Source organism: Halichoeres trimaculatus, unplaced genomic scaffold (genome assembly GCF_033239565.1).
Source record: "Halichoeres trimaculatus isolate MK-OKI-2021-1 unplaced genomic scaffold, fHalTri1.1 fHalTri1_scaffold_7, whole genome shotgun sequence".
In the NCBI taxonomy this organism is placed as follows: Eukaryota; Metazoa; Chordata; class Actinopteri; order Labriformes; family Labridae; genus Halichoeres; species Halichoeres trimaculatus.
This window is the reverse complement of record NW_027437185.1, coordinates 20,518,100-20,545,705: the sequence shown is the minus strand read 5'-3', so window position 1 is coordinate 20,545,705 and position 27,606 is coordinate 20,518,100. Positions and strand designations below refer to the sequence as shown.

Below are 27,606 nucleotides of genomic sequence, written 5' to 3'. Positions count from 1 at the left end.
TGGTCCCCAAAGGTTATTTCCTGAGTTCCTCAAATGTGTTAAGTGTCTTCTAGGTTTGGGCTGTTAGTCATCCTCTGAAGGTTGAAACTGAAATACACACACACACACACACACACACACACACACACACACACACACACACACACACACACACACACACACACACACACTTTTTATTAAAGAAAAAGTTGTTGCATTAACAAAGGCATATTTAATCAAACAAACCGTATAGAATTTCCCTCAAACGACTACACCGCTGACATAACCGCTTCTTTCATGTAGCCTAAGCTTCACACCTAGCTTGCTAGCTCGATGCTAAGTAATGGAGTGAAGGTTAAAATCTAAAAAAAACACCCCATTCACACGACAGGAAATGCCCTTTTCTTCGTGAAGTCGCACAATTTAGATGTACATTATTCCGAGGAGTACTTGAAAGCAGCACAAGTAAAGGCCTATGTACCGCTAATCTGAGACAGCCGTTACAGCCGTTTGGAAACATGGAGGCTACCGAGCATTGAGCTAGCATGACCAGTCCGTATTTTTAAGCTTGTTTTCTAGAGCATATGAATTGTTCATGGAAGTATGAATGCATTGCACCCTTCCATTTTTTTTTTTTTTTTTTAGCTCGTCAAGTATAAATGATCGTTATTAGTTAAATTTAACATAAGTGTGAAGCTAACTCTGCTAGCCTCTGTTCGTTTAAAGGTTGTATATTACTGCAGCTGTATTTGTAGTGTTTTGAGCAAAATTCTGCACTGATATGCTGTTAAGAAGTTGGTAGTGCGACAAATTGTGTTCGCTTTGTGTATTTAGACAACAAATAAACAGCCTGGACCTGGATAATACTTTCACTCATTTGAAGGGGAAGTGTCCACAGGTAAACCGTGGTATTGTTCACACCTGCTTCACAACACAGAGGCTAATTCTGTTCACTTCTGGACTCTTAAAAAGTGATACATACATTTAACTGATGATAGTCCAGCTGTTTCTCATCCTTCAGTTTGCTCAGAACAGGGAGTATTTAAAAACCTCTGAATAAGTTTATTAAAGTTTAATTGTTTTTAAAAAATAAAGGCATCTTTCGCTTTAAGGAGTAGAGATTATAATCTGTTTGATGGACAAACTGCCCTGCAGCTGCTATGCATTTATAAAGGTTAAAACTGTTTTACTTTGGATTAGGAACGGCTTTAAAAGTAATGCTTCTCACCTATGAGGTTAACACTTATGTTTCCCTGCCTCTGTGCTGACTATAGGCAATTCTGGGCTGAACCAGTGTTCATCATGTTTAGACCAATTCTAATTCTTACTGTAGTGATGACAACATGGCTAAAAGGTCAAAGGTCAACTTGACTGAGATGTAATGACTTGCAAATACACTCTATATTTTATCACACTTTCTTTTTTTATGTCTATCATCATGATACCAGCCTTTGTAACATTTGTCCCAGATATGAAATGTTTACGAGTACGCACCTATTTCATTATCTAATCATGTGGTGTTCTTTTTTTTTTATCCACAGCAAAGAAGAGGTCAGTCAGGAGCTGCTGATGGGCTCTGTCCCTGACCTGTTCATTCTCCTGCCGTGTTAAGAGTCTAATAACAATGAGCTGCTCTGCATGGGATCAGTGAGAGTCAGAGGTATGTTCTTTTTACATTTCTCCACCTTAGCTTTTGTTTTTATGATATTTTCTGCTGGCCAATACAGTTACGGTGAGTTGTTCACATGGATGTACGTAGTAACATGCCTACTACTGATTGTTGCAATGACTGAGGAGTTGCTGTTCATATATTTTGTTTTGAAGATGGAGTGGTATAGAAACCATGACTAACAGTAAAGGTATCTATTAAAGAGTAAAGTCTAGTTAAAAAGTAAAAAAAAGGAACATGAAGTATTAGTTTAAGCTTTGGGAAACTTTATTTGACATTGTGGGTGATTTAAAGCAGAGGTTTTGTTGAGGATAACAGACTGATTGTGGCTGTAATATAATGATGTCACATTACTATGAGATTCAGGTCCTCCTGATTCCCAGACTCCCTGAGTCTCCTGTTGTGACATTCTGGGGAGTCAGGGGGAGATTTGTGTGTGTGTGTGTGCGTGTGCGTATGTGTGTGTGTGTGTGTGTGTGTGTGCCCTTATATTCTTGAAGGGGGTCTGCTGCAGAAAAGGAGTGTGAACAAAGAAAGGGGGCAGTATAATTGGCTTCAGCACTGCCAGACGACACAATGACACAGCCATTGATAGCGGAATGAGTTCTTGGGAGCAGTGGACCAATGGCAGAGCAGGAGCCTGTTTTTCACAGACTCTGATTGGCTGGCTGAGGGAGGCTGTCGGTCTCCAGGTAGCAAAGTGAACCTAGGAGCATTTCTGCCTCCCCTCTCTCTCCTGGAGGAGGCAGGGAAGGAGGGAGGGGTTGTGAGGAGAGGAGCTGTGACCTCATCTGTGTAGAGAAGACAACAATAGGTTTACATGCACTCCTCATTTTATCTCTTACTGTGTGTTTCTTCCCCCTGTTAATTCCTCATCACATCCTTAAAACTCTCCCTCCTCTTTTTGTGTTGACTTACTAGTTTTTCAGTGTGTTTGAGTGTGTTTGTGTGAGTGTGTGTGCACATTTCTTTGGCTGCCACTAGCATCCTCTTTGCCAGGGCCCTGAAATAAATGTGTTTCATTTGTCTTAAACTTGGCTGTACCCTCCCCTGCTCCTCTCTTTCCCTCACACACACACACACACACACACACACACACACACACACACACACACACACACTGTTTCTGAGAACTGTGGATTAAAAGCCCGGCTTCTTTTGTTTAGATTGGCCATTTCTCAACTTTCCTGCTGTTTCAGGACAGAAATACACACTCCTGTGGCATTTAAACTCCAGAGAAACAGAGTTTGACTGACTTCTAGAGAACTGATGCAGGATTGTGCTGGATTTGAATATGTGCTAATTGTGTGTCTGCATATTTGTGTTTATTTGCATTGCTCTGAATTTGCCTGCACAGTGTGCATAAATTGACATGCCTCTTTCGTGGTGTGTACACACGACTCTGCCTGTTTCATTCCCTGCATGGGTCATCATATCTTGATATTATCCCCTTGATCAAATTTCTCGGCTGCTTGTAAGACACTCTCCATGTGACACACAATTAGCAGGCAATTAACATGGGCCATACAGTGTCAACCGATTGGCTGTGCCGTCACACCGCTGAGTGACATCTCCATCATCACAGCGCCACCCGGATCACCCTGAAACACCAGGGTGCAGAGATTAAGACACTGTCTGCTGTCTGCTTGTCTGGTGTAGAAATCTGTGTCAGTCTGTCCCTTTGATTCTCTGTGTCCATCGTAATCCTGGAGTTACTTCAAGATACAATCCTTTCTCCTTTTACTCAAACTTTTCTTTCTGCTTGTGTTTCTGTCTTCCCTCCTCTACCATCTTTTCCTCCTGGCTCAGCCCATCCCTTTCTTTCTGATATGTCTTCCTCTGCTCATGTCCCCTTTGTGTGTTGATTTAAAGGGAAGAAAAGCTTGTTTTGCACAAAAACAACATGACATGTCTGCCGAGGAAACAGTCAGCATATCCTGTATATCAGTGTGAACTTATGTGACTGGCATGCTGTAACACTCCCCTTATGTTTGTGTGCGTGTGTGTTTGTGTGTCAGGGCTGTAGATGTCCAGCATAAAGAGACAACTTAAGAATTAAATCCTATTAAAGAGCAGATGGTGCTTTTCTGAAGAGAACTCTACATTATTTGAAACTGGGGCCTGATAATGTGGCCCTTGAAATAAATGGTGAACAGTTTGGGGACTGTTAATGTATGAACAGGCAAAGTTGAAGAGTTGAGGTCAGCTTTCTGGTTCATCCCCTCATCTTTCTATCACTCCTTTTCTTGCGTCGTCATTGTATGTTGGAAAGCAGCACACCAGATTTCTCTCCTACAGTTGACTTTACCAGAAACAGCATTGATGTCTGCACCCAGAGATCTTCATTTTTCAGGCATGTCAATCTCCTCTGACCCTAAATCCACCTTGAAGGCAGCAATCCTTCACACCCACCTCAACACATGAATCCTGTTGTTGCAGTGAGTTTTAATTTTTTAACATTTTCTTCCTCTAATCCTCTACACTGTGCCTCATCCCAGCAGTTTATCTTCTCTGTCTTGGAGTGGATTTCTATCCTAAACAGGAGACAGAGGAGAAGTGTGTGCTCTGCAGACTGTGCTGAAGGATGATGCAAACAGAATATTAAAGGTCCCATATTAAGCTCCTTTTCTGCAGTTTAATATGGATCATTGATGTCTTCATGAAATGATAGTAACATGTTTTGGTCCAAAAAGCCAATAAATCAAGCACAGCAGCATTGTTTCCAGGCTCTCATAGCCCCACTGTTCAGAACGCTCTGATTTAGTGGGCGCGACCTTCATATTTAATGTATGTACCGCTGATACCGCCCCGCTCTTCTGTGTCACTGAGAGCGGCGCCACGAGCTCCGAGTGCACAATGTTTAGAAAACAGTGAAGCTCGTTTACCGTATCATTTCAGGCTAAAACAACAGGCTAACCGAGACAGGGGGGACACTGAGGAAAAGCTCTTACATCTGGTCCACAGCACACAGCATTTAAAATACTCACATTTCCAGGGTCCGAGGTTTGTTGGCAGATGATTGGTAATGCGCCTGGATTCAGGACCAGTCTATTCGCTAGCCCTCTGTTGTGCTGTCCAAAGTTGGAAAAGCAGTCGGCCGTGAAGTGACTAGCACACATGCACAGTTTTACTGAGTGTAGCTGGCACCTTGATAAATGAACTCTACCCACTTAGACTTGTCTTCTTCCGAGATGGGAGGCTTGAGCATGGAACTATTTGGCTGTTTACAGCCAAAATCAGAGCAGTGATGGCTCTTCAACTTTGGCATCCTCCCCCCTGCTGCTAGAGAGATTTCTCTCCAGTAGTGGGGAGGGGAGTGGGCAGGGAGGGGATTCTGCTCCGGTGGACCAATCAGGCCAGACTTGCTCCTGATTGGTCAAAAAAGGGAATCCCTGACATCGGCAAATCCCCAAAATCCAAACAGCTTGTTTTAGGTCAGGATTCTTCATTCACAAGCACTACTAAGTACAGGTTTTGTCATTAAATGTCACATTTTGTGGGCTTGGAGGAAAGCCAAAGACCCACAAATTTCACTAAAAGACCTAATAAAGTGATTTTTGCATAATATGGGACCTCTAATAAACACAGAGTCACACAGGGCCATACATGACAGCAGCGCTCTGTCTTTACCAGCTTCAGATGCTCGTAAGCAGTCGGGAGAAAAACTACTTGTACTGTAAAGTACACAACAGAGGCATAGAGGTGGCTTGTTTGTCATAGAAATAAGCAAATATTATAATATGGGTGCAGTACAAATTTTCCCATGTGGGCCGTCTGACATTTCACATCACACACTCAGCCCATAAAGTTTACAACATACAGTTTAACCATTATTTCCTTCTTCGATGGCTGACCTGTGTGAGCCATGGCTCCTTACTGTGTTGATGGTTGTGACAAAGTGCTGATGTGAACACAGCTCACTGATGTGGGCTGTCTTAATCTGGCTTTGTTAAAAGTCCTGGAGCTGCCCGTCAGTTCAGTTTGAATTTTGTTTACAGCGCTCTCTCCTTCACTTTATTTGTCTTTATATTCTCGAAATAAGGAGATGAAGGTGACCCTGAGTGTGTTAGTGTAGGTAGTTTTTTAATGGGGATGTAATAGACTCTTAAATTGTGACATATAAAAGGATGATGAAAAATAGGTTAAATGCTTTTCATTTTCTGATATACTCTTAGAGAAGAAGTCAGGATCCGTGAGTCATTATGAAGCTCTGTGTTCATTATCACTGCTCTTATGATACTTTCTTTACAGCCTGATATAACACTGAATGTTTGTTTCTGATGGACAAACACTTCTCAATGTCTTCTTTCATCAGTGCATCATATCTTGGCCTTGTGATGTTTTGGATTCTCAGGGTGAGGAGGGTGGAGTCTTGTGGTGCAATCAGTGATGTGAGGAGGGTAAAGTGATGTTGGAGCCACGAGGCACCCTCGGGGGCTGTGTCTGTGTCTGTTCTGACAGGTCAGGCTTAAATCACACGGCTCTGATGCCCTGACCTGGTTTGTTGATCATACTGTTTGTTTACTGTAGCTATATGTTTATGTACAGTCATAGATGAATACATACACACTAAAAACACACTGGATGGTTGCCCAATTTCATGTCATTTATGAAATATGTTATTTCTTATGTGGGTGTTCTAAGTGTGTGTGTGTGTGTGTGTGTGTGTGTGTGTGTGTGTGTGTGTGTGTGTGTGTGTGTGTGTGTGTGTGTGTGTGTGTGTGTGTGTGTGTGTGTGTCTGGCCTGTATCTGTCCTTACACACTGTTGGAGGTTGAGCAGTCATCAGTCACTTGACCTACATCAGCAGAGCCCACAGCAGTCTGATTTCCTCAGGGTGCAATAGATTCTTGGGTGTGGTCTTCTGTGTGTGTGTGTGTGTGTGTGTGTGTGTGTGTATTAAAGCTGGGCATGCATGTTTTCTGTTCCCATACATGCATGTACATGTGCTCTATATAAAGTATTACCCCTAATGTTGTGAACTTGGGTTGAAGATATGAAGTCTGTGTAAACACACGGTGACATGAGGAGGTAAAACAGAACAGACTCTAACACATCCAGACATGTTCACCTCACTAAATGTTAGTTTTTAGGTAAAATAAACCCATGATTTGTGCAGGTGGTTCAAGGTTCAAGGTTTCCTTATTATCACTGTGGTGCAATTTGTTTTTTAGTCAGTGTTTACAGATGAACAAAACAATACAACAAATTACACCACAATATTAAAACATGTAAAACAGTAGCAATTTAAAAATCAATAGTATGATGTGGCATCATTTAGCAGGCCTGTTGCTACTGGGACAAAAGAGTTTCTTTTCCTGTTTGCGCTTCTTTTTGGCAGTCTGTATCGGCCTGAAGGAGCCAGTGAAACTCTCCTCAGAGGGGATGTCACTAGAGATGGGTACCAAATTAGGTACTTTTATAGGCAATGACCAAAGTCAGTCTGTAGAACCGAGTACTATTTCATGTATAATGAAACAGTACCATGTTTAGGTACCTAAACACATACTTATGACTGTGTTAAGAGTAGACGATTATCCAACTTTCAACTTCAACTTTATTTTATTTGTATGGCACTTTTCATGCTTGTGCAACACAAAGTGCCTCACAGAGGATAAAAACAAAAGGGAAGACCAAACAAAAAAAACAAAAAACAAAAAAAAAACAAAGACCAAGGAATACCATTAAAACCCCAAACCTCCCACCCCCACAAATATACCCATTGCAACACGGTAACACCCACGCACTTACATAGACATGCATACCGGCACACACAAACATACACGCACGCACACACACACGCACACACACACACACACACACACACACACACACATAGACAGGCTGTTGATGAGGAGACATGGCTGGGCACCAAGATCTGAGGTGAGGAAAAAGCTACCTTTGGGGGCTGCGCACACCGGGAGGAGCCATGGCCCATGGCTGAAAGGGGCGCCACCACAGGGACCACCCCAGCCCAGGCAGACAGGTGGCTCCACACCAAGGTGTAGAGCTCACTAGCCACCAGGGCCGGAGCCATCCATGGGACAGCGCCCCAATCAGTGGGCCAAAAACAGCTCCCGGTGTGGCAGGCCCCCAGGAGGAAACACTGGAAAACCGAGGGACTAAAATAGTAGAATGAGATAATGAATGAGATGCTGTGTTCATGTCCGTGCTGGACATGAACACAGCATTGCAAGTTTATATAGAAATGCGTGTAAAATAAGTTAAATAAAAAAAAGAGATTAAAGTATTAAACAAATTCACACTTATCACCACTTAAACACTGAAGGACTGAAAATTGGTACTGCTGAGTACCGATACCGATAACCGGGCCGATTACCGGGCCAGGTACCGGGCATTGGCACCCTATCATTTTGAAAGTGAAAGGTATCCATCCCTAGATGGCACAGGACTGAGCTTTGCTGAGGGTTCTGGATCGATAAAGGCTTGCCATGTCAAACTCGCTCAGGTATGCCATTAACCTTGCTGCATATTTTGCACACTTTTCTTTTTATTTTGGCTCTTTTTTTGATATACATTTGGAACAAAATGTGTGCGCTCAGACCCACCCTGTTGCTCTAAAATTAATGATCCCACAAAAAAATATTTGCAGCATTTTTTAAAAAGATGATTAATGTAAGACCTCCATCTAAAAAATGCACCAAATTTTGGGGTAACTACCCTTCAACCTTTAGCAGGTTTTAGTATCACAACACTGTGATAATGACAAGCTTTGATAACTGATGACTTTGGATAGTGTCAAACGAAACACATTACTCAAAGATAACAAAGCTCATTACCTGATTGTCATGTGATTCATTTTGTGTCTCTAATAAACAAATAAGAGTATGTTGAACTCAGATTTTTCTGGTCCTTAAATTTTTCATGTGTGTAATAAAAAAAAAGTTTGCAAAAGGGATTAACTAAAATTTAAATTACTGAAATGTTTAAAGAGGCAAACATAAAAAATGACCTTTTTTGTCTGATGTTTAGCAGAAAAGAGCTGAGAATGAAGGATAGACTTACTCTGCTCAAACCCCTGAAATATCCCCACAATGCTAAGCACCGATTAGAAGCCATGACATCATTTCTATGCCTGGTAACCATGGTTACACTTACCTCCTGCCGGCAAAAATCAGTATCCATACCCAACTTTCCTTGTTTCCTTTTTTTCCCCTGTCTGTCTCGCCTGCATCCATTCTCTCTCTCTCTTTGTACACCCTCCTCCTTTTTTTTTTTTTTACATCTCTTCTTCTCGTTTCACATTTATTAATTTATTTTTGGCCAGCCTCCAGTCCTTTGTTCCCTGCTGCATATTCTTTCTCACAGCATCATGAGTATTTTCCCCTTTAAAGATTGTCTCTCCCAGTTTTTCCATGAAACGAAGGCTGAAGCAGCCTCATAAATGGAAAGAATGTCACAAAACAAAAACAAAAGCAGAGAAAGAGATGACCTACATAGACAATGAAAGCACTGACGTGAACATGCCCTGCTGCTGAAATGCATCTCTCGCTGTGGATGTTACTCAGTGAGGCTGAAACTGCAGCAGAGGTGTTGAGAAGCAAACATTGGGCCTGTAAACAGTGACTGAAGCGAGACTGACTGACAGGTACTGCTAGACTGTGAGTCACTGCTCCATATTGACGACATAAAGGACGCACAGGTCAAGAGCAGCATTAAAAACCCACTCAGGAGAGGAGTTATTCAGAAAAGGAAAGCTAAAAAGCTGCAGCTCGTTGTTCAGAGAAGCTACATATGGGAGGCGGTGGGCTGCTTTACCATCCATTCTGCAGACCAGCAGGGTGGGTGGGGGGTAAAAGAGGAGCATTAGGAGCCATTGTGGAGCTGTATTAAAGTAAGCAGCTTAAAGTCACTGTGCCAGGCTGAGAGGACAAAGAGGCGACACAGAGGAGTAGAGCTGACAGAGAGGGCAGGAGGACAGGGACCTGACTCTGTGCTCGTCCTTATTTAAAGATACTTCTTGTCCTTCTCTCACTGGAATAATCCTCATTTTTTCTTTCACTCAGTTTATCCCACCTCCTTTATGACCAGCATGAATTATTTGCAGCTTTCTCCTCTCTCCTCTCCACACTTCACTCTCCCACCTCCTGGTGATCTACTTACTCCCTGTGATGCTGACATGTCCTCCCCCTTTTTTAGCTACATGTTGCCACCATCCCTCTGTACCACTGAACTGAGTCAGAGCGAGGAGGGCAGGGGAGGGGAGGCGAGGGGAGGGGAGATGGAGGTTGCCTTGGAAACTGGGAGTCTGTTGCCAGCCGACATCATCTGCTGCTGCACGGCGCGGCGCGGACGCATGAATATTTGAGCTTTATGGACAGGGACAGACAAACGACACAAACTGCTCTGTGGACCTTCTCTGCTGCCTCAGATGGAAAAACAGAGAGGTCACTGAAGGGGGAGAGGAGGGCAGGGATGGAGGGATAGAGAGAGAGGACGGGTCACAAAGGGAGGCTGACAGACCTCTATGTTATGTAGGACACAGATAGTCTTGTTAACTAGGTTACCAGAAGAGAGATGAGGAAAAGGATGCAGGGACAATACAAGATTTTAACCTCTGAAATGAGTTTCATGTGCAGACAGACGAGCTGTGCAGATGATGGGAGCGGGAGAACAAAGACATGAAGGGAGGGAGGGAGGGTGACGTGCAATGAGAGCAGCAAATTGGGGCACTGGAGCTTGTTTTTCCTCTCTTCCTGCCTCCTTTCTGCTCCTCCTCATTTTTCAGATGGTCCTGCAGTATTTTCTAATTAATCCTCTCAGAGGGTTGTTTCCACTGCCGGCTGTTGGCAGATACACACAGACACACTCACAGACACACACACTCATGCAAACAAGCTAGTCATGATTCATGCAGATTTCCAAATGAGACCGTGAATAGACTTGGGAAGTGTAATCATGCACAGTGTGACTGCACTGCGTCAAAACGCTCAGAAACTAGAACAAACACAGGTCATGTTGTTTCATTTGTTGCCGTCTGACGGCTCAGTGTTCTTCTCATGGAAATCCTTGCTGTCTTTAAATACACACAGATTTAACTGAGCAGAGTAGAGCACAGACTTATGCATTGGAAATGTTTGTATCTTTTCTCCCTCCTCCTTATTTTTCATAGTGATCAATTTCAACCTCAGTATTTTATGTGTGTGTGTATTTTGCTGTGCTAATGGGTTTAACACTTACCCACAGTACCTGGTGTGCAGCAGAGTCTCATGTATCCCTCAGACAATACTAACACCCAATATATAGCTTCTAAAAAGTTCCTGGTCCTCTTTGTTAAACTCTTATTCCCACGTGTTTTACAAATCTGCAACTTCATCGTAGCAGCTACATTAAAGTTGCTTAGGGAAACATAGACCTCCTGTCTTTCTGTCCCTGAGCTCTCTTTTTTGTGGGTTTCTTTAGATTGTTGCTGTAGACACTCTTCTCTTGAGGACCTGCCAGACTTCAGCTGCTCCTGCTACTGTAGTCTAAATTTCATCATTACTGTAACGACATGATTCTTAATTTCAGAACAGGCCCATAATAAATTCTTGAGCCTTAACTGGAAGTTCCTGTAAACCGTTCACATACTTCTCTGTTCACTGGAGAGTATGCCTTTGTTCCCACATCCCAATGTTCCCACATGCCAATGTTCCCACAGCCCAATGTTCTCACAGCCCTATGTTCCAAAAGCCCAATGTTCCCCAAGCCCAATGTTCTCACAGCCCTATGTTCCCACAACCCACTGTTCTCACAGCCCGATGTTCCAAAAGCTAAATGTTCCCAAAGCCCAATGTTCCCAAAGCCCAATGTTCCCACAGCCCACTGTTCTCACAGCCCGATGTTCCAAAAGCCAAATGTTGCCAAAGCCCAATGTTCTCACAGCCTAATGTTCCCACAGCCAAATGTTCTCACAGCCCAGTGTTCCCATAGCCCACTGTTCCCACAGCCCTATGTTTCCACAGCCAAATGTTTGAACAGCCCTTTGTTCCCTCAGCCCTATCTTTACAAAGCCCACCTTCCCACAGCCCTATGTTTCCATAACCCACTGTTCCATGGCCCTGTTTCCACAGCCCAGTGTTCTCACTGCCCAATGTTTCCATAGCCTAATGTTTCCATAACCCACTGTTCCACGGCCCTGTGTTTCCACAGCCCAATACTCTCATGGCCCTATGTTCCCGTAGCCCACTGTTCTCACAGCCTACTGCTCCAGCAGCCCCCTGTTTTCACAGCCCTGTGTTCCTGCCTTTCAAAAATGTGTTTTCCAAAATCTGTTTTTCTTTTTCTGATTTAAAGAAATAAAATCAAGAGTTTGACAACATGAGCTCTGCTTCAGCTCTTTTGGGTAATTTTTCTTTAAATGATTGCGAGCTTGAGCTTATCTGCTGCTGCTGCTGATCATTTATTCCTTCATTCCTTCATTTACCAAAAAATGCTTCCAAAAACTTGAGACAGGGCTTTAATTGAAGGGAAATGTAGGAACACAAGGCCTAATTTAGAAGAATGTCCCAAAAGTACAGGAACATAGAGCTGACCCCATTACGTGGCTGTATTGTTTTTACGTTATTTGTCTCTGTCAATCTCTTTCTCTTTCTGCATCTCATTTCATCCCTCTCTCTTACCCCTGCACAGTTGAGGCAGATGTCTAACATGAGTCTGGTTCAGCCTGAGGTTTCTGCCCATGAAAGGGAAGTTTTTTTTGCCATTGTAACTTTCTATATTTTGAAAAGTGCTGTACTTGAGTTAAGTTAAAGTGAGTTAAGATGAGATGATACTTATTATCTTGTCCTGATGTCTCTGTTAATCATAAAACATAAGCAGGACCAAACCTGCTCTTTTCGTGAAGAGTATTAAGATAACATTTGCTTTAATCTGGTGCTAAATTTTTTTTTTCTTAAGCTCGATCTCTAAATATGTGATTTCCTTTGATTAATGTTTGGTATTTTGATGTTGGAATAGGCTTTAAGGCTTCATTTCTCTCACTGCATCTCAGTTAAAGCAATTGATGGTGCCTGGTCTGTTTGTTAAACATGGAGCTGTGATTAGCTAAGCTCAGGGTCAAGATTTGAAGCAACTAGCATTGCTCCAAAGGTTTTTGGACTTCTAATTGGAGCCAGGGAGACACATTTACATGTTTTGACTTTCTAATATGAGTCTGGCAACAAACTCAAGATTTTTCTTGTTTCAAAAAACTATGAATTACAGCTTTAAGTTGTACAATTATGTTAACAGTGGTTAGAAGTGTCAATGGCTGAGTTTTCTTTAGTCTTTTCCTTGCACAGTATTCCCACAGTATCGAACACTGTGTGAAGAAAATCTCTGCATGATGATCTTTTGCATTCCAGTCTCTAAAATCAGACGCTGTTCTGTTGGTTCAGGAAACACAGAGCAGGAGTTCAGGGAGTGAGAGAGGAGCTGGATGTTGCATGCTTATTAGCTTGAAATATCCGTGCAGCAGCTGCACCATTTCCGAGGCAACACCTGTCGCCATGGCGCTGAGTTGTCGACATGCTTGTGTGTCAGAGTCTGCATGTCTGAGGCACCCCACATTCAGAGGGTGTCCAACCTCTTGAAACACACACACACTCACACACACACACACACACAGACACACACACACACACACACACACACACACACACACACACACACACACACACACACACACACACACACACACACACACACACACACACAGAACACACTCAGTACTGCAGCTAATGCTCAGGAATTGTTCCAAATTTGACGCAGGCTGCACAGCATCCTGGATGCATAGGTGCTAATATGTTAGCACACACACACACACACACACACACACCTGTGCTGAGGAAGCAGACAGTTTGGCATTTGAAGCTTGTTTGTTTCCTTGTTGGGTTTTTAATTCCCTGCTCCCAGCTCCCTGCTCCCTTCCCTCCTCTTTTCCTCATCACTCAGATGGGGAATTTTGCGTTTCCATAACAACCACAGTGGTGGAGGAGAAGGATAAGCCTCTGTACTGTCTGTGCTGGGGGTGTGGTCGCTGCACGTCAGTGGGGCTGCTGTACTGGGGAGGATTGGGGCTTATGGGGTGTACAGCATGTGTGTGTATGCGTCTGTGTGTATGTGTGTTGCAGACAGGGTGGGGGCAGGAGATGCCCTCAAACCACATTGCACCAGATGGAAGCTTTGATCCCCTCAAAACACACACTCACACACTCGCTCACACACATTGTTCTGGCTTGTGTAACTATAACACACTATTTCTCTTCTTCTCTTCCTTACATCCTCACTTCAGCAGGGCCACAACAAAGAAATTAACCCTGCTTCTTTACTCACTAATCTAACTCTCACTATCCCTCTCTCCGTCTTCCCCCCTCATTCCTGTCTCCCTCAGTCTCCCCTCTGTCTGATTTCCATCCTCCCAGCTGAGAAAACAGGCGCGAGAGCTCTTGGCAGAGGAGATGAGGCGAAAGGGAGAGAAAGAGTGGAGAGAGGGGCCTTTTCAGATGAAGAGAAAAAGGGGTGGCTGCTTTGAAAGGGAGCATTGTGTTCTTCTTCCACGTTGCTACAGCTCCATCTCTGTGATTTAGTCGAGCCAGCAGCCAGCACATTACTGTGTCTCTTTAAATCAGGCTACTGTTAGCCTTAGCAACGCTCAGGCTACAGTGCTCCTGCTCAATGGCTGCCTCCTTTCAGCCAAAGACCTTTAAGCTCCTGTTAACTCTGTGTCATAGGCGCATTCCTCTGAGCTGAACCTCTGTCATAAAATAAGAAACATGGTTTCAAAAGCAGAGCAAAAAGAGGATGATCACTTCCCTTCTTCTTCTTCTTTACATGTTATAGCTGGATGTTTGTTGTTGTGCAGGATATCAGGGTTTATTTTTAGAGCTGACTGAGTGTGTGAACACACACACGCACACCAGAAAGATTCCATTCCTCTCTCCCCCCTTAATTTTTTATCAGCAACATCCGTCCAAAAAGGCAGCAGAGTTATTCACTGCAGTCTGCTTCTGGGTCTCTGAAACTTTCATGCCCTGTCCTCACCAAGTGTGTCAGTGGGATTTAGGCCCTACTTAACTTCACTGAAAATATATACATTTCATCCCCGACTTATTCCCCAGTGAAGTCCACACTAAGCTGCTCTTTATCTCTACTGTGTCCATGCCCACAGAGCAGAGCTCTGTCCTCCAACATGTGGTGACCCTGCACAGAGCACAGACAGCTGCAGCATGGGAGGAGGAGGAGGAGGAGGAGGAGGAGGAGGAGGGGGGTGAAGGGAAGGAAGAAGAGAGGAAGTCAGAAGGGGGAGGATTAGGGGTGAAGGTTCCTGCCTTTTTCTGGACAACTCAGGAGAGGAAAAAAAAAAAAGACTGAAAGAGGCGCGGGAACTCACTTCCTATCCCGCCACAAGCAGCAGTGACATCACTTCCTGCTCTGACCTCATGTGCTGCTCCCTGGTCTGAAATGAGATCCCCTTTTCCTCTATCGGTGAGGAAAGAGTTGTGCGTACACAGGAAAGAAGTTTGGCACTCATTACTGATTCCAAGTTAACACTCCTTTACTTTGCACGTTGAATGTGTTTGACTTAGCTCTTATTTTTCACCATTTTGCAACTTTAAATCTTTATTTTTTTGTTGGCAACTTGAAAACTTTCTCAGTCTCAACGTTTGAACAGTATATTTCTTTTTCACTCTCAGCCAAGCTCATGATGAAACCCTGTTGAGTTACCGTAACGATAAAACAAACTGATCTTTGTGTGTGTTTGTAGATTACTTATCTAATAAGGTGATTGGATGAAACAGTGTCTTCTCCTGCTGACATGTTCATGTGTCACACGCAGGACGTGATGATTCCCTTTAGTCTCTCTCGTGTCCTCGTTGTCTGACTAATGATATTACGTTCACAGACGGTCCATTGTCAAACTCTGGTCTGACTCCACTTCCTCTCTTTGGACAAAACTGCTATACATCAGTGGTTTGAAGTTTCTGGCCTGTGTGTGACTGTGTGTGTGTCATTCCTTTGTGTACATCTGTGTGTGTCTATAATAAGTAGGAATGTGCTTAATTAAGCGGGATTGGGGGGGCCTAAAGCGGGCAATAAAAGAACAATCTCCCCATTCTGCTGGGTCTCCCCTCTGGGGAATGGGTGACAGCATGAGGACAGAGAGGACAGCAGGAGCCTCTGTGAGTCACAGGATGATAAACATCGCTGACAAAGTAACTCTGAAGCTACTTTAAGGCCTAATTCTTACTATACCCACATGGATAATGCTTGAACTTCCTTTGATTGTACGGAGTCAGAAAAGCTCTCATTTAGGGGCTCATCCCGCCGCTTTCCAATGAATCAAACAGGGACAAACCCACAGTGTGTTATTACCTCTGACTCATGAGTGTGTGTGTGTGTGTGTGTGTGTGTGTGTGTCTCAGAGTTGCCTGGTCTGACTAATGGCTGGTTGTGTTTGTCTTCCTGTAGGTCACTCAGCTCAGCCAGGTTTGGTTTTGCTGCTCAGATATGCAATGAAGATGTGAGACCAAACGAGGGGAAAACATCCAGGGCTGGGACTGACTGTTGCTGTAGCAACTGCATAAAACACTGAGGGAGGCTTGAGTGGAGTCGGCCATTTTGGGTATGAATCTGTAGTTTTTGATGGGGGGGTGTGGCTCATTGAACAACCAGATTGTCTCATTTAAGGGTTTTTATAATGACTTAACTGAAATAAGTTTGTGAGTGATGTTTTTTTTAAGACATTTGACCCACAGAAAAACATGTTGATACAACAAGTTTTTTTTAAGTGGGGCTTTTTGAAAAACAAAAAGACTTTCCAACAGTGTTTTGTGGTTTAGTATCATTTTCAGCCAGACCAGGGAGCGGACGTCACGCCTCATTCATGATCAACACGCTCAACTTGTCCATTCCTCCAACCCATCACCCTCTCTCTCCATCCCCCAACATCTGCAGCAGAGAACCAGAGCCTTTTGTTTTGCTCTGTGACGTCCCATGGGCTATTTATAGGGACGTATGTTGTTGTGTAAGAGCTCGTGAAAGGCACAAAGACTCAGAGCAGGCTGCCATGTTCCCTGCAATGGCCCCAGGATCTTTGAGTGAAAAGCTACAGAACATGAAGCTCTTCAGTGATGAGCTGGAGGGGAGCGAAGACGGATTAGATGTTCCTCATTTTCTTTATGTCATTTATCTGTTTCCATATTGACCCAACAGCTGACACATATAAGGTATCCAGTGTTTAAACCCTGTGAACCCTCTAAGACTAGACAAAATTCCTATTGTTTGGAACTGAGATGTTTATTAACCCTTTTAACAGAATCCACAGAAAATAGTTTTGTTGTTTTGTTTATGGTATCTTCCTTGTATCATACTTGATAAATTGGTCAGTTTTGGCAACTTTTGAGTAAAGTTTTCAGTAAATATGCATTATTTCAATGCCAACTTAATACTTATTTTAAAAAATGAGTCATGATTTAAATGTTCTTTCTGTAACTTCTTGAAAATTAGCAAGGATTTACCTGAAAAAGGTGTGTGGATGTTTTCATGAAAGCAGCAATTTTAAAAAAGGCCAAAATACAACTTCATCTGCCTGTAGTGGAGTGATAATTCTCATGGGAGTAGAATACTTTTTTCTTTTAAACAGGTTTTCTTAAGGAAGCTTTTGATCATGTCGATGAGATAGAGGCCTTTGAAACTCATGTATCAAAACTGACACTTTCAGTGTTACAGGGTTAATCTTCATCTTTTGTCACCATATTGTTTTGCTTGTATATCGTATATATCTGTGATTTTTCAGGTCTTTATGCGCTTTCCTAAGTTTTCATCTGTAAAACTAAAAGTACTTTAAGACATAAACACAACAAAAAATATATATAAAACACTGTTGGGGAATTGTTTTTATATTTTGTCAACAGAGGTGATTTTCCTTCACACTCGGACAAGTTTCTAGATTTAATGGTTGTGGTCAGATGGTCATTACCAGAGGAGATGAAACCTGCACAATTATTCAACTGTTTTATTTCACTACTAAAGACCTATTTTCACAGAAAAAGCTTATACGATAGGATTTTATTGGTTTGTTTTTTGCATATACTTATGAATTCATGTTATTGCTTGACTGCTTTTTTAATTAGTTTTGTTTGTTTTGGCCTTTTTTATTGCTTTTTGTGAAGCACTTTTTACTTGTATTGAAAAATGCTATTATTATTATTATTATTATTATTATTATTATTATTATTATGGGTCATTGTGTCAAAGAAAATGACCAAATTCTCTCTTCTCATTTATGGTATTTCTAGAGAAAAAGAGAAGGTTGGAAGGCAGTTTATTCAGAATAAAATCCCTATACCATTTTGATTTTATGCTTTTTTGCTTCCAAACAGGCTTAAAAAAACCTGAATTGGAGCATCGTGCTGCAAAGCTTCCTGGGAAACATTCTGAGAGCCGCAGTCCTGCTGAATGTAGGTCACACAAAAAAGCCTCAAGAAAGTTGGTAGCAAATGCTTTCACTAGATACTCTCATGAATTAACAGTGCAAGTTGTGCTGATGACGCACAAAGTTAACTCATTGTAGTCTCTATAATAAAAAAAACATCACACAGTAGAATAGAAGAAAACACACAAGCACGAGTGTTTTTAAATGATTTCAGAATCTTTTATTTGAAATGTCAGTGTTCAAGAGAAAATAAAACAGCAATATAAATATTAGCATAAAAATAAGAGTAACACAGGGGTAAAGCGTGGGGGCTAAGCATTTGATAAGAAGGATAATACAGCAGGATAGAGTAGTATTAATTCAGCAGCGGACGGACTTACACATATATATTTATAATCATTTGTTCATATGGACAGAAAGAGAATGAGAGGCATTCTTTCACAAATGCACAAGATAAAATCACCGCAAAAGAACATTAGGAGGTTACAGAAGGATAGAAACATTTCCATATTTTTTTTTCTATTCTGTCTTTAGAGGGTGATAAAAGATAGTAGAGAGAAAATGAACACAAAAATATGCGCAACACATATCACAAGTTAACTAGTCTACGTGTGTCACTTTGTTTACTTATCTAAAGTTATCTTTAATTCTTTATGTACACTGAAGAGTTAGTTGGCTTCCATGGTGCTTAGTTACTACATCGCAACACAAACTGTTGAAGAACATCTCAGGTTTTTATTCAGTATTGATTTTTTTTTTTTTCCAGCTGTGGTTTTCTTAATTTTCTTGAAAAACAAAATGCAACACATTCCAGTGGTACGCTGTGCCTTGTGGAGAGGGACTCTTGTTTTGAAAATGTTGGAGATGGTCCCTACTGTACAAACCGGCTCATACCATTGACAGGACTTGTGTTTATTTACAGTGGGGGAGAGCCTCACAGGAGCAGGGGGTGAGGAGGGAGGTGAGTGGCAGACAGGCTGAGGTTTCCGGATGGTTTACATGAAGAGGGACGTTTCAGAGGGCTCTCGAGTGGTTTGTCCTCACCAGCAGGGACAGCTGTGTCGCCCTCCACCTGGGTCAGTGCATTAGAGAAAGGTGAAGGGACAGTGGTTCCTCTGTACATTCAGTGGGTAGAGCCAGGGATGTTTCCCACCCTTCTAGTGGATTTAACCTCAGTCTGTTTACCCCTCACCACACTCCTTCCAGCCCACTGACCCAGCCTGCAAGCTGCCTCTTCTCATGCAGTTGTTTCTGGCCAAAGGCCTGATGGACAGATGGACGGCAAAGTAAAGACTTCATATCTTAAACAAACAATTCTTCTATGCTATCAATGCTTTATCTCCAGAAAACAAACAAAAAACATGTTACTGTGTCACATCAAGGAGTTTCTTCAGCACTTAAGGACAGTGACGGGAAATACTCTGGGGTCTGGAAACTCCTCAACACTTAAGTTCACCACATCTAAGACCCAAGTGATCACTACCCCCTACGCTCTAATCCTCAGAATACAGACAGTGCATTTCTCTTTGTTTGGCTCTCGTTTGGGTGTGAAGTGCAGGAGGACACAAGCTTGGTGAGAGGAGGGGAGAGTGGAGGGTGCGGGGCAGCAGGACATGTTTGTGCCCATCTGGAGGCTGTTTTACAAAAAGCTGGTCCCTGCTGCTTTCCCACCTGCGTGGACAGCACGGCTCAAGACTCCTTGACAACACGCCATGACGCCCCACCCTCTGCCGTCACCCCCCCTCCTCTGGGTGCATGCTCAGGTCATAAAATCATCAGGAGAGTCAACTTTTTAAAACTATGATTACAAAAGTAAATTTCATTTTGCGTCAAATAAATGCTACATATGCATTTTTTGACCTGCGATTGGACGGAGGATAAAAGATTCAGGGTGTCCTCCCCTTTGCTTTTGCAATGCATAGTTTGCAACTCTAAACTAGTATAAGTGTTTTGAACCTTAAAGAGCATGCAGAACAGCTGTTATACCTGTTTACCAGCCGCCTTATATCCACAGGACTTATGCTTTAAGACCCTGCAAGGCTGACCCTATATAAGAATCTAATGAATGGCGACTAGCGTACTTTACAATAGCGGCCTTTCCTCCTCAGGGAAAGAGCACAATAAATCCAACATGAAAGACATTAACATTTCATCTCTGAATACATGACTGCGCACAGCCTTGGCATCCCAGCAAGGTTCCTTAAACTGAATCTCTTAGTCCAAGTTCATTTGATTTTCCCCAAAACAAACAAAAAAAGAATCATTAAAACCCCCCATACCCTGCCAAAACTATCTACAAAGATTACGTGAGCAACACACGACCTTCAGTACAGCACGGGTATCAACACCAGTAACAGCCTTCAGCACATTCAGATTCTTCAAGATACTCTTACAAACACCAATCAACATCGTCCATGTAGTGGTTTGCTGTCGTAATTTAGACCGTGGCTAGCATGAGTGACAGCAGAGCAGAGAGATACTTAATGGAGGGGTATGGGGGGCTGAATTTCTCATCGTGTCAGGCAGGGTTTGTCATTCCTCCACCTCCCTCTGTCCAGCTTTACTTCTTCTCCTTCTTGGTGGACTTCTTCTTGGAGGCAGGGGTCTGGGCGGCCTTTGGGGGCTCAGGCTGGGCTGAGATCTGGGGTGGGGGCAGCGCCTGCTGGGTGGCCTGCTGGGCCGTGGCCTGCTGCTGCTGTGGGTTGGAGGTGAGGGTGGCTGTGCTCCCGGGGATGTAGACGTTCTGACGGTAGTCGGGCACGTGCTGCAGGGTGAACTGGGGGCTGTAGCGGGTGCTCAAGCCCATGGTGCCGGGCCCCAGGGTGCCTGTAGCCTCACTCACTTCTAGGGGGAAGAGAGACAGAGTGGGGGAATAAGGGGTGAGGAGGGAGAGGAGAGAGGGGTGAAACTTGTTAGACAACAGGAAACTGAAAGTTTTAGTGAGAGTGTTATACTGCAGGAGTGAAATGGAGAGAGGTCAAAAAAGAGAGCAAGGCAATTACATTTCTACACTTCCTACAGGGAGGAGAAGCTTGACTGAAGGAAGACTTAATCTACATGAAAAAAATGAGTTATACTAAATCATGATGAACAGACAAAGTATGAACCGTACTGTTATTCATATTTTTGTTCTTAGGGGTGGAAGAAATGTGTTCCTGCTTCTCTATCCCTCAGCCCTGACTGTTCATGCGCATGACATAGCTGCTCCTCTCATAATTCTCTCACAGCCCCTGCATTGCAGGGCCAGAGTCACAAATGCTCCCTCCCCCACCCCGTAGCTCCTCTCAGCCTATATAAACACACGTATGCAGGCAGAACTGTCGTGCTAACTGCACTGGTTTCCACAGAGCCACAGCACCAACTCCAAACATCGTTTTTCCATCTTTTGTCTGCTCTTTCTCTGCGCTCCGTCCAGTTGTTTGCTCTTCTGTTGTGCTTGGAAACACTTTACTTTAAGAAGACAGACAACACTGTGTGTATTATATGCTCAGTTCGCTCTGTCCTTCCTGATGGCGCTGAATGTTCATTCTGTCTCACTCAGTGCTGACATATAGGTCACCGCTACACACAGCACAGAGCCTTTCCTCTCTGAGACTTTTGGTTCCAATGGAAAAATATCACACCATGTCCTGTGCAGCATCCAAGATGGGGGAGGGTTTATATGCATGTGTGTGTGAGTGGAGGCAGGGCGATGTAATGTGTCAATTGTTATGAAAACAGTGGAAACAATGACCAGGGTCTGTTTGGCAATAAATCTTGATCAGCTCGACCCTTCGTGATTGTTTGTGTACCACTTTACAGAGTGTCACTGTTCTGCACTCAATACAGAACTTAAGGGTATTTTTCCAATGAATTACTGAAGCTTCCACTGCAACACCCTGAGGATGAATCAGTGTGAATGCAGGAAACAGATAAAGGAAGGCAGTGCCGTTGTGAGACATGGGAAGCAGATGCATGAACCTGCAGGTTGTGTATTATTATATAACTGTTCTTGTGCATATAGAGGCCGCTGCTTATGATAAAACGCTGCATGTAATCAGTGTGTACAGTGGAAACGTGCCTCTGTCATGTTACTGACCTCAACACACAGACCGTGCTGTTTGTATCATGTATGAGGAGCTGCAGATACGATCACCCACTGTCTAAATATCATCCCAGGCTTCCTCTGGATAATCATCAACGCTTCATGGAAACATCAATGTGGGCTCAGAGCTCTATATCAATGAGTGAGTCTGGCTCGCTGCCCTCCAACCAAATGAGAACCTGAATAAACTGTAGCTACCCACGCACACTCAATAAGCGTGTGAAGAGATAGTAGCTGGTTGAAAGAATGGAGATGCACAGACAGACAGACAGAAAGAGACGAGGAGGTATAGGACTCACCGTTAGCTGCTGCCATCAGGGCTTGGAGCTGCTCAGCCTCAGTTGGGGGTTGGGGCCAGGGGCCAGTTCCCATAGCGACCTCAGGTCCTCCAGCAGCCCTGCAAAAAAAATGAGGAAAGAGCAAGAGTAAATACTGAGGCATCATCTTCTGCAGTGTGTGTGTGTGTGTTTAGCTGACTGGTTTGACAGTTGGTGGTTTATGGTGTAAAGGCAAAGCAGCTGACAGTGAAGTACACAGCCTGTAGGCAGCAAGGATAACAAGGAGGATGTATAGTTTACAAAACAGGGTGTGTCTCAAACAAACACACACCTCTGAACACACTCTATTTGAGGCAAATACAAATGTGCCTGCACACAGTAGCAAGCGTGTTCAGCCTCCACACACAGTAAACAATGTAGGACACTCACTCTCTGTGGTATGGCCATGAGCGCATCTACAAAATATTTAACCATATTGATGACCCACTTTTAAAGGAAATAGCTGTCTGTACAGTCACACAAACACAGCGCTTGCTGAGCTCTGAACATTTCCATCTGGGCAAACTTCACCTTCAAAGGCGTGTTTATCTAAGGTTTGCAATTTGCATGTGGGAAAACAGAGGAGAAAGCAAACCTGGGACCTATTATGCTCTCCTGCTTTATATTCCCACACCTGTGACAGGCAACACAAGCCCCACAGCTGAACACTGATCACCACGCTCTAATCCAGGCTTTTCATACTGTTCACAATGTTTTAATAAACCTAAACCTCAGGGTCTAAGAGTTTTACATGTATTCAAACATGAGGTATCTTCATCATACAACTGTTAACAATGCCACTTCACTGCAACAGTCACAAAACAACCTTAAAAATCATTATTGATGCCGCGCTAAAGTTCTTGTCAAGCGATAATGAGACTCACAGTTTTAACTGCTAACAAATCCCCCTGACTCAAGCATGTGTGTGTGTGTGTGAGTGCTATACACTGCTCATTTGACTGTTCTGGGCAATAACAAACCACCTGAGGCATCTGATGGAGGGTCATTAGCCTACAGGGACATGGGGGGAAAAAGTCCTGGTGGAGTGTTTTGCACCAAAGGGGACAACCAACTGCACATCAGGGATTTAGAGGAAACAGAGGTATCAAGTTCTTGATACGACAGTGATACACGAGGAAAGAAAGACTCACTGGATGTATATATGAGTTAGATATATGTGATGTGCAAAGAAAAAAACTTCTGCTCCACAGAAATGAGGGAGAACCCAAGGGATAAGGGAGAAAGGAGAGCTTTAACAAAAAGCTTCTCTTTTTTTTTCGAGAGCAGGTTGCCAAATCTCTCTGCCAAATCTCTAAATTGGTTTTTCGTTCAGTGCCAGAAAAACACTGACAGAAAGAAACATGTACTGTCTGAGCAGAGCAGCCAACGAGAAACAGACGTCCCGAGAGCAGGGACAGTGAAGGCAGGGTAGCCATTTTGTGCCTGCTTAAGATGAAAGGCAACGCTTCATTTGTGCTAAATTAGCACGTCTCTGTACTTATCACATCCTGTGGTTGTGTTAAGCCCTTCCTGTGGTCAGGATTATCACTTCCTGTGGCCAAGATTGCGAACTGTGGTCCAGAGAGACGTGTTTGGTTGTGCTAGACAGAACTTCCCCTGCAACCTTACATGACATGTTTTATCTTCACAGACAGCTCCTTGTTGCTCTGCTGAGAATCTTCTGGATGTAAACTTTGAACTTCAAACTCTGCACATGCTAACATCTGTCTCATGTAGCTGTTGACCTCAAAGACATTCAACAGGAGCTGTTTCTTCCATTAAAGAAGGTATTTTGAAGCACACAGTCAAGACTCAACTGGCTGCATTGTTCTTTTTTCTGCCGTCACTCAGTGGATAAATCACATGAACAAGCCACATGTGGTGATGTTGGGCTACAACCATCACAGACAAACATCAAAGGCAGCAGTGTATGGTAAGGCACTCTTGTAGAAAGAGGGAAAGCAAGATTTCTTGGACTTGAATGACTTTATGTAGAGCAATAGCACACACACACACGCACACACACACACAAGGCAGAACAAATCTACAAAAACACTGCACGCAAAATCAAAAGTGGTACAGTCCTTTCTATGCCACAGCAAGCATTGTGGCCTATGCACATGGATCAACAAACCCCATCAAACTCTTAGGGAGACTAACAGAAGCTATGGGTTAGGTACATCTACACAGCACAGCACTCGACTGCAGTGCACTACCTAAAAAAAATCACAGCACTCTCTGCTCTTAGCAGCTGATCTGTGATCAGATTCCTCTGGTTTTTGAACAGTGAGTGGATAAAACTGAACACAGATCAGCTGCTAAGAACAGAAGGTGATCATACAGCATCTAAGTCTGAGTCTGTACCTTGTCCCATTCTTCGGCGTCCATCGTATGTGTGTACCGTATGGCATGTGGGGACTAAAAGCACAACATGTTATACAGACTGAACAGAGTCATTGTGTTTTTGACTGAAATGCTGAGACTTTGTGCTAAATCTCAGCTAAAATGTGTGAGAGTGATCTTTTTTCCTGCTCCTCTAACATGAAATAAATCCAGTGTACCCATGATGTAAGTATTCCTCTTCTATCCTGCAGCGGTGTGTGTTTATTAAATGAATCTGACATTTTCCTCTCTGCCCCAGCTGGTTTGTTTCAGGGAGAAGCTTTGACTCACAGAATGTGTTGAGCAATCAATGTTGTGAAAACCCTTACTGCACGCGCTCCATTTTAAACCACACAGTATGCACAGAGCAAGCATAAACCATCAACACAAACTGTTACTAAAACACACGGCAAGAATAAGAACATGGTTCATCTCATGTGTTTCATGTGTTTCAATAAGCCAGTCACTTGTGTCCAAAGCAAAGATAAAATAACCAGTGTGTACGATTTCCCCATGGCAAGATATGTAGAGTGAGAATGATAAAAACAGAGTCCCATCCCCCCACTAGCTGTGGTCCCCATCCCTCATCAGTAGTAGCGAATGATGGTGCACAGGCTGAGAGAGCGCAGAGGAGAGGAGCAGAGGGGGAGGGGGAGTGGAGGCTGCGGCAGCCATTTTATAAAGCAGCCTGCAACCAGGCAGAGATGCTTTTTTCAGGAGTGTAAAGCAGGAATCTGACTTCACTGAGACGTGTCATGGAGCAACATGCAGCCTGAAATCAAATCTGGACGACAGTGAAGTTTAAAGTCAGGCTCAGATGATGCCATTGCGTCTCTGATGTCGTGTTTGATTTGTATTCAGCCTCCTGCAGGCAGTGAGATCTATACCATCCCCCTCCTCCTTTTCCTCATCCTTCATCACCCCCTCTGTCTTTCAATCAGCTTGCCTTGTGCAGAACATTAGTGGGAGTTTTAACAGTGTGTGTGTGTGATGCTCATCTTACTCACCCGCTAGGTCCGGGTCTCTGTCCCTGTGTGAAGCGCCAGTCATTGTTTGGAGGCTTTTGCTGTAAAGAGAAAAGAAGTAGCAACATGAATGTTGTGTTTCACTGAAACAACAGCTGGGAGTGTCTCAGGTGTCCATAGGATGTTGGTTTGTTGCTAATGCGTGTTTGTGTGTTTTGGTGTATGTAAACCTGCTCTTGACAAAAATCACTGCTGGCAACAGATATCTGTGTGCTCAGGCTCCCATGTTGTTCCAAAGCAGTGGAGCATGAATGCTGCAGAGGAGGAGCAAACACATGCACACACAGAAACAACTGGGGCTCTGCTCATTAAATAGAAAGGACGACATGTATTATGAAAAGAGGAAATACACGATCATCAAAAAATGGTGTCAGAAGCCTCTAAAATGAAGCATTTCAGAATCATTAATGCTTTTCAAACATTAGATAAAAGAACACAACAGTTGATATACTTTTTGATATAGACGCAGAGGACAGATTTAGTCCTTTAGAGAGAGTAAATGTAATTTTGATGAAGCTTCCAGAAGACAAATATACCTCCGTGGCTCCACAGCGATAAAAGCCTGCCTCCTATGTCTCTGCTTCTCTCTATTAATGTCCTTGAGCCTATTGCAGTCCTGTCCATCTCTACCTCACTAGCCATGCCACCATGCCTCTTCCATCTCTCTGGCTCTTTCCCTCTCTCAGTCTCTCTTGTTGTGCAGTGATGCGGTGAATAGACCCCTGGCTTGGCTCCAGATTCTACCGCCTAATCGACACAAGAGCTCCCCGGAGAGAGGCAGGCTAGCAGGACGATGTGCTGCATTATTAAAAGAGCTGTTCCACCCAAGGGAATGATGGAATGAAGCGCGAGAGAGTAGCAGAGACAACCCAAAGAGAAAATTCCTATAAACAAAAATTCATACACAAAGGAAACAGGATTGTTGGTGACCATGACTGATGGGGCATCTTTTTAAGTACAGATGACTAATGAACACATGAGGTGACTTTTTGAGGGCAGAGCTTGTTTAAAAGAGACTCGATGGAGGAGTGACGACTGGAATTGTGGTATTTCAATGCTGTACTATGAACTTGTGAAGGACATTAGTCTAAAAGATAAAATGTGTGAACACATAAAGACAAAAACAAAACAACTCCATACTCTGCTGGTTATTAAACACCATCAATCAAGTCTTCAACACTATGGGAGAAACACATAAAGAAGACACGTCTACTCAATAACGTCCACATACTGAGCAACGCCACAAGTTTGTCATTACTACATTATCAAACTGCTATGGAAGGCAGGAAGAAGACATATTTGAACTCTCGTCAGAACACAGCGTGGTTGATGTTTATCTAAAAATGGACTCAGAGAAGTGTACATAAGCGTGGGCAAGCAAGTCTGTCTGAGCGCCAGTGGGGAGCCAAGAAGATCAGCACTGAGCGCAGGCAAACATCCACAGAGAGGCCCAGCATTCCAGCTGTGTGACTCGCTCTTACCACACAGACACTCACAGGCACACGCTAGTGACTTCCAAGGTCAGGTCCCACTCTACTCCAGGCATGTGGAAAAAAGGGTACCTGTCATTGAACTGCACTCTAATTCTGTATGTTTCATTAAGGACGGGCCTGTCTGCACAAACTTATTCTGACATCTTCAGACATTTGTTAGGAAAAACTAAAAGTAGGTAAAATCACAAACGAGGATCAAACTCTGGTTAAGCTTCATTGATTAAAGCCTCTCTCATAAGTC

At 43.4% G+C, this 27,606-nt stretch overlaps 1 protein-coding gene and 1 long non-coding RNA gene across 52 annotated transcripts in view; one reads left to right on the top strand and one right to left on the bottom strand.

The window, feature by feature from the left end:
• Positions 1-434: 434 nt before the first annotated feature.
• LOC141793724 (uncharacterized) lies at positions 435-17,691 on the top strand. Of its 2 annotated transcripts, none has more exons than XR_012598425.1 (5): positions 435-531; positions 814-877; positions 1,521-1,639; positions 16,099-16,252; positions 16,470-17,691. It is a non-coding gene; the product is annotated as an uncharacterized LOC141793724 (long non-coding RNA). The 2 variants fall into 2 exon arrangements; XR_012598426.1 differs by having other exon boundaries at positions 435-705.
• Positions 17,692-18,266: 575 nt separating this feature from the next.
• The window catches only part of LOC141793146 (protocadherin gamma-C5-like), a 290,533-nt gene continuing 281,193 nt past the window's right edge, over positions 18,267-27,606 (bottom strand). For 18 of the 50 annotated variants that reach the window (XM_074673606.1, XM_074673601.1, XM_074673603.1 and 15 more), the window contains exons 2-5: positions 25,855-25,913; positions 24,830-24,883; positions 22,448-22,545; positions 18,267-20,908 (exon numbers count right to left, since the gene is read on the bottom strand). In XM_074673606.1, coding sequence (XP_074529707.1) covers positions 20,625-20,908; positions 22,448-22,545; positions 24,830-24,883; positions 25,855-25,913 — 495 coding nt within the window. In that variant the 3' untranslated portion in view covers positions 18,267-20,624. Of the gene's footprint in view, positions 20,909-22,447; positions 22,546-24,829; positions 24,884-25,854; positions 25,917-27,606 lie in introns of all 50 variants that reach the window. The other 32 variants (XM_074673625.1, XM_074673621.1, XM_074673623.1 and 29 more) reach the window with 5 other exon arrangements.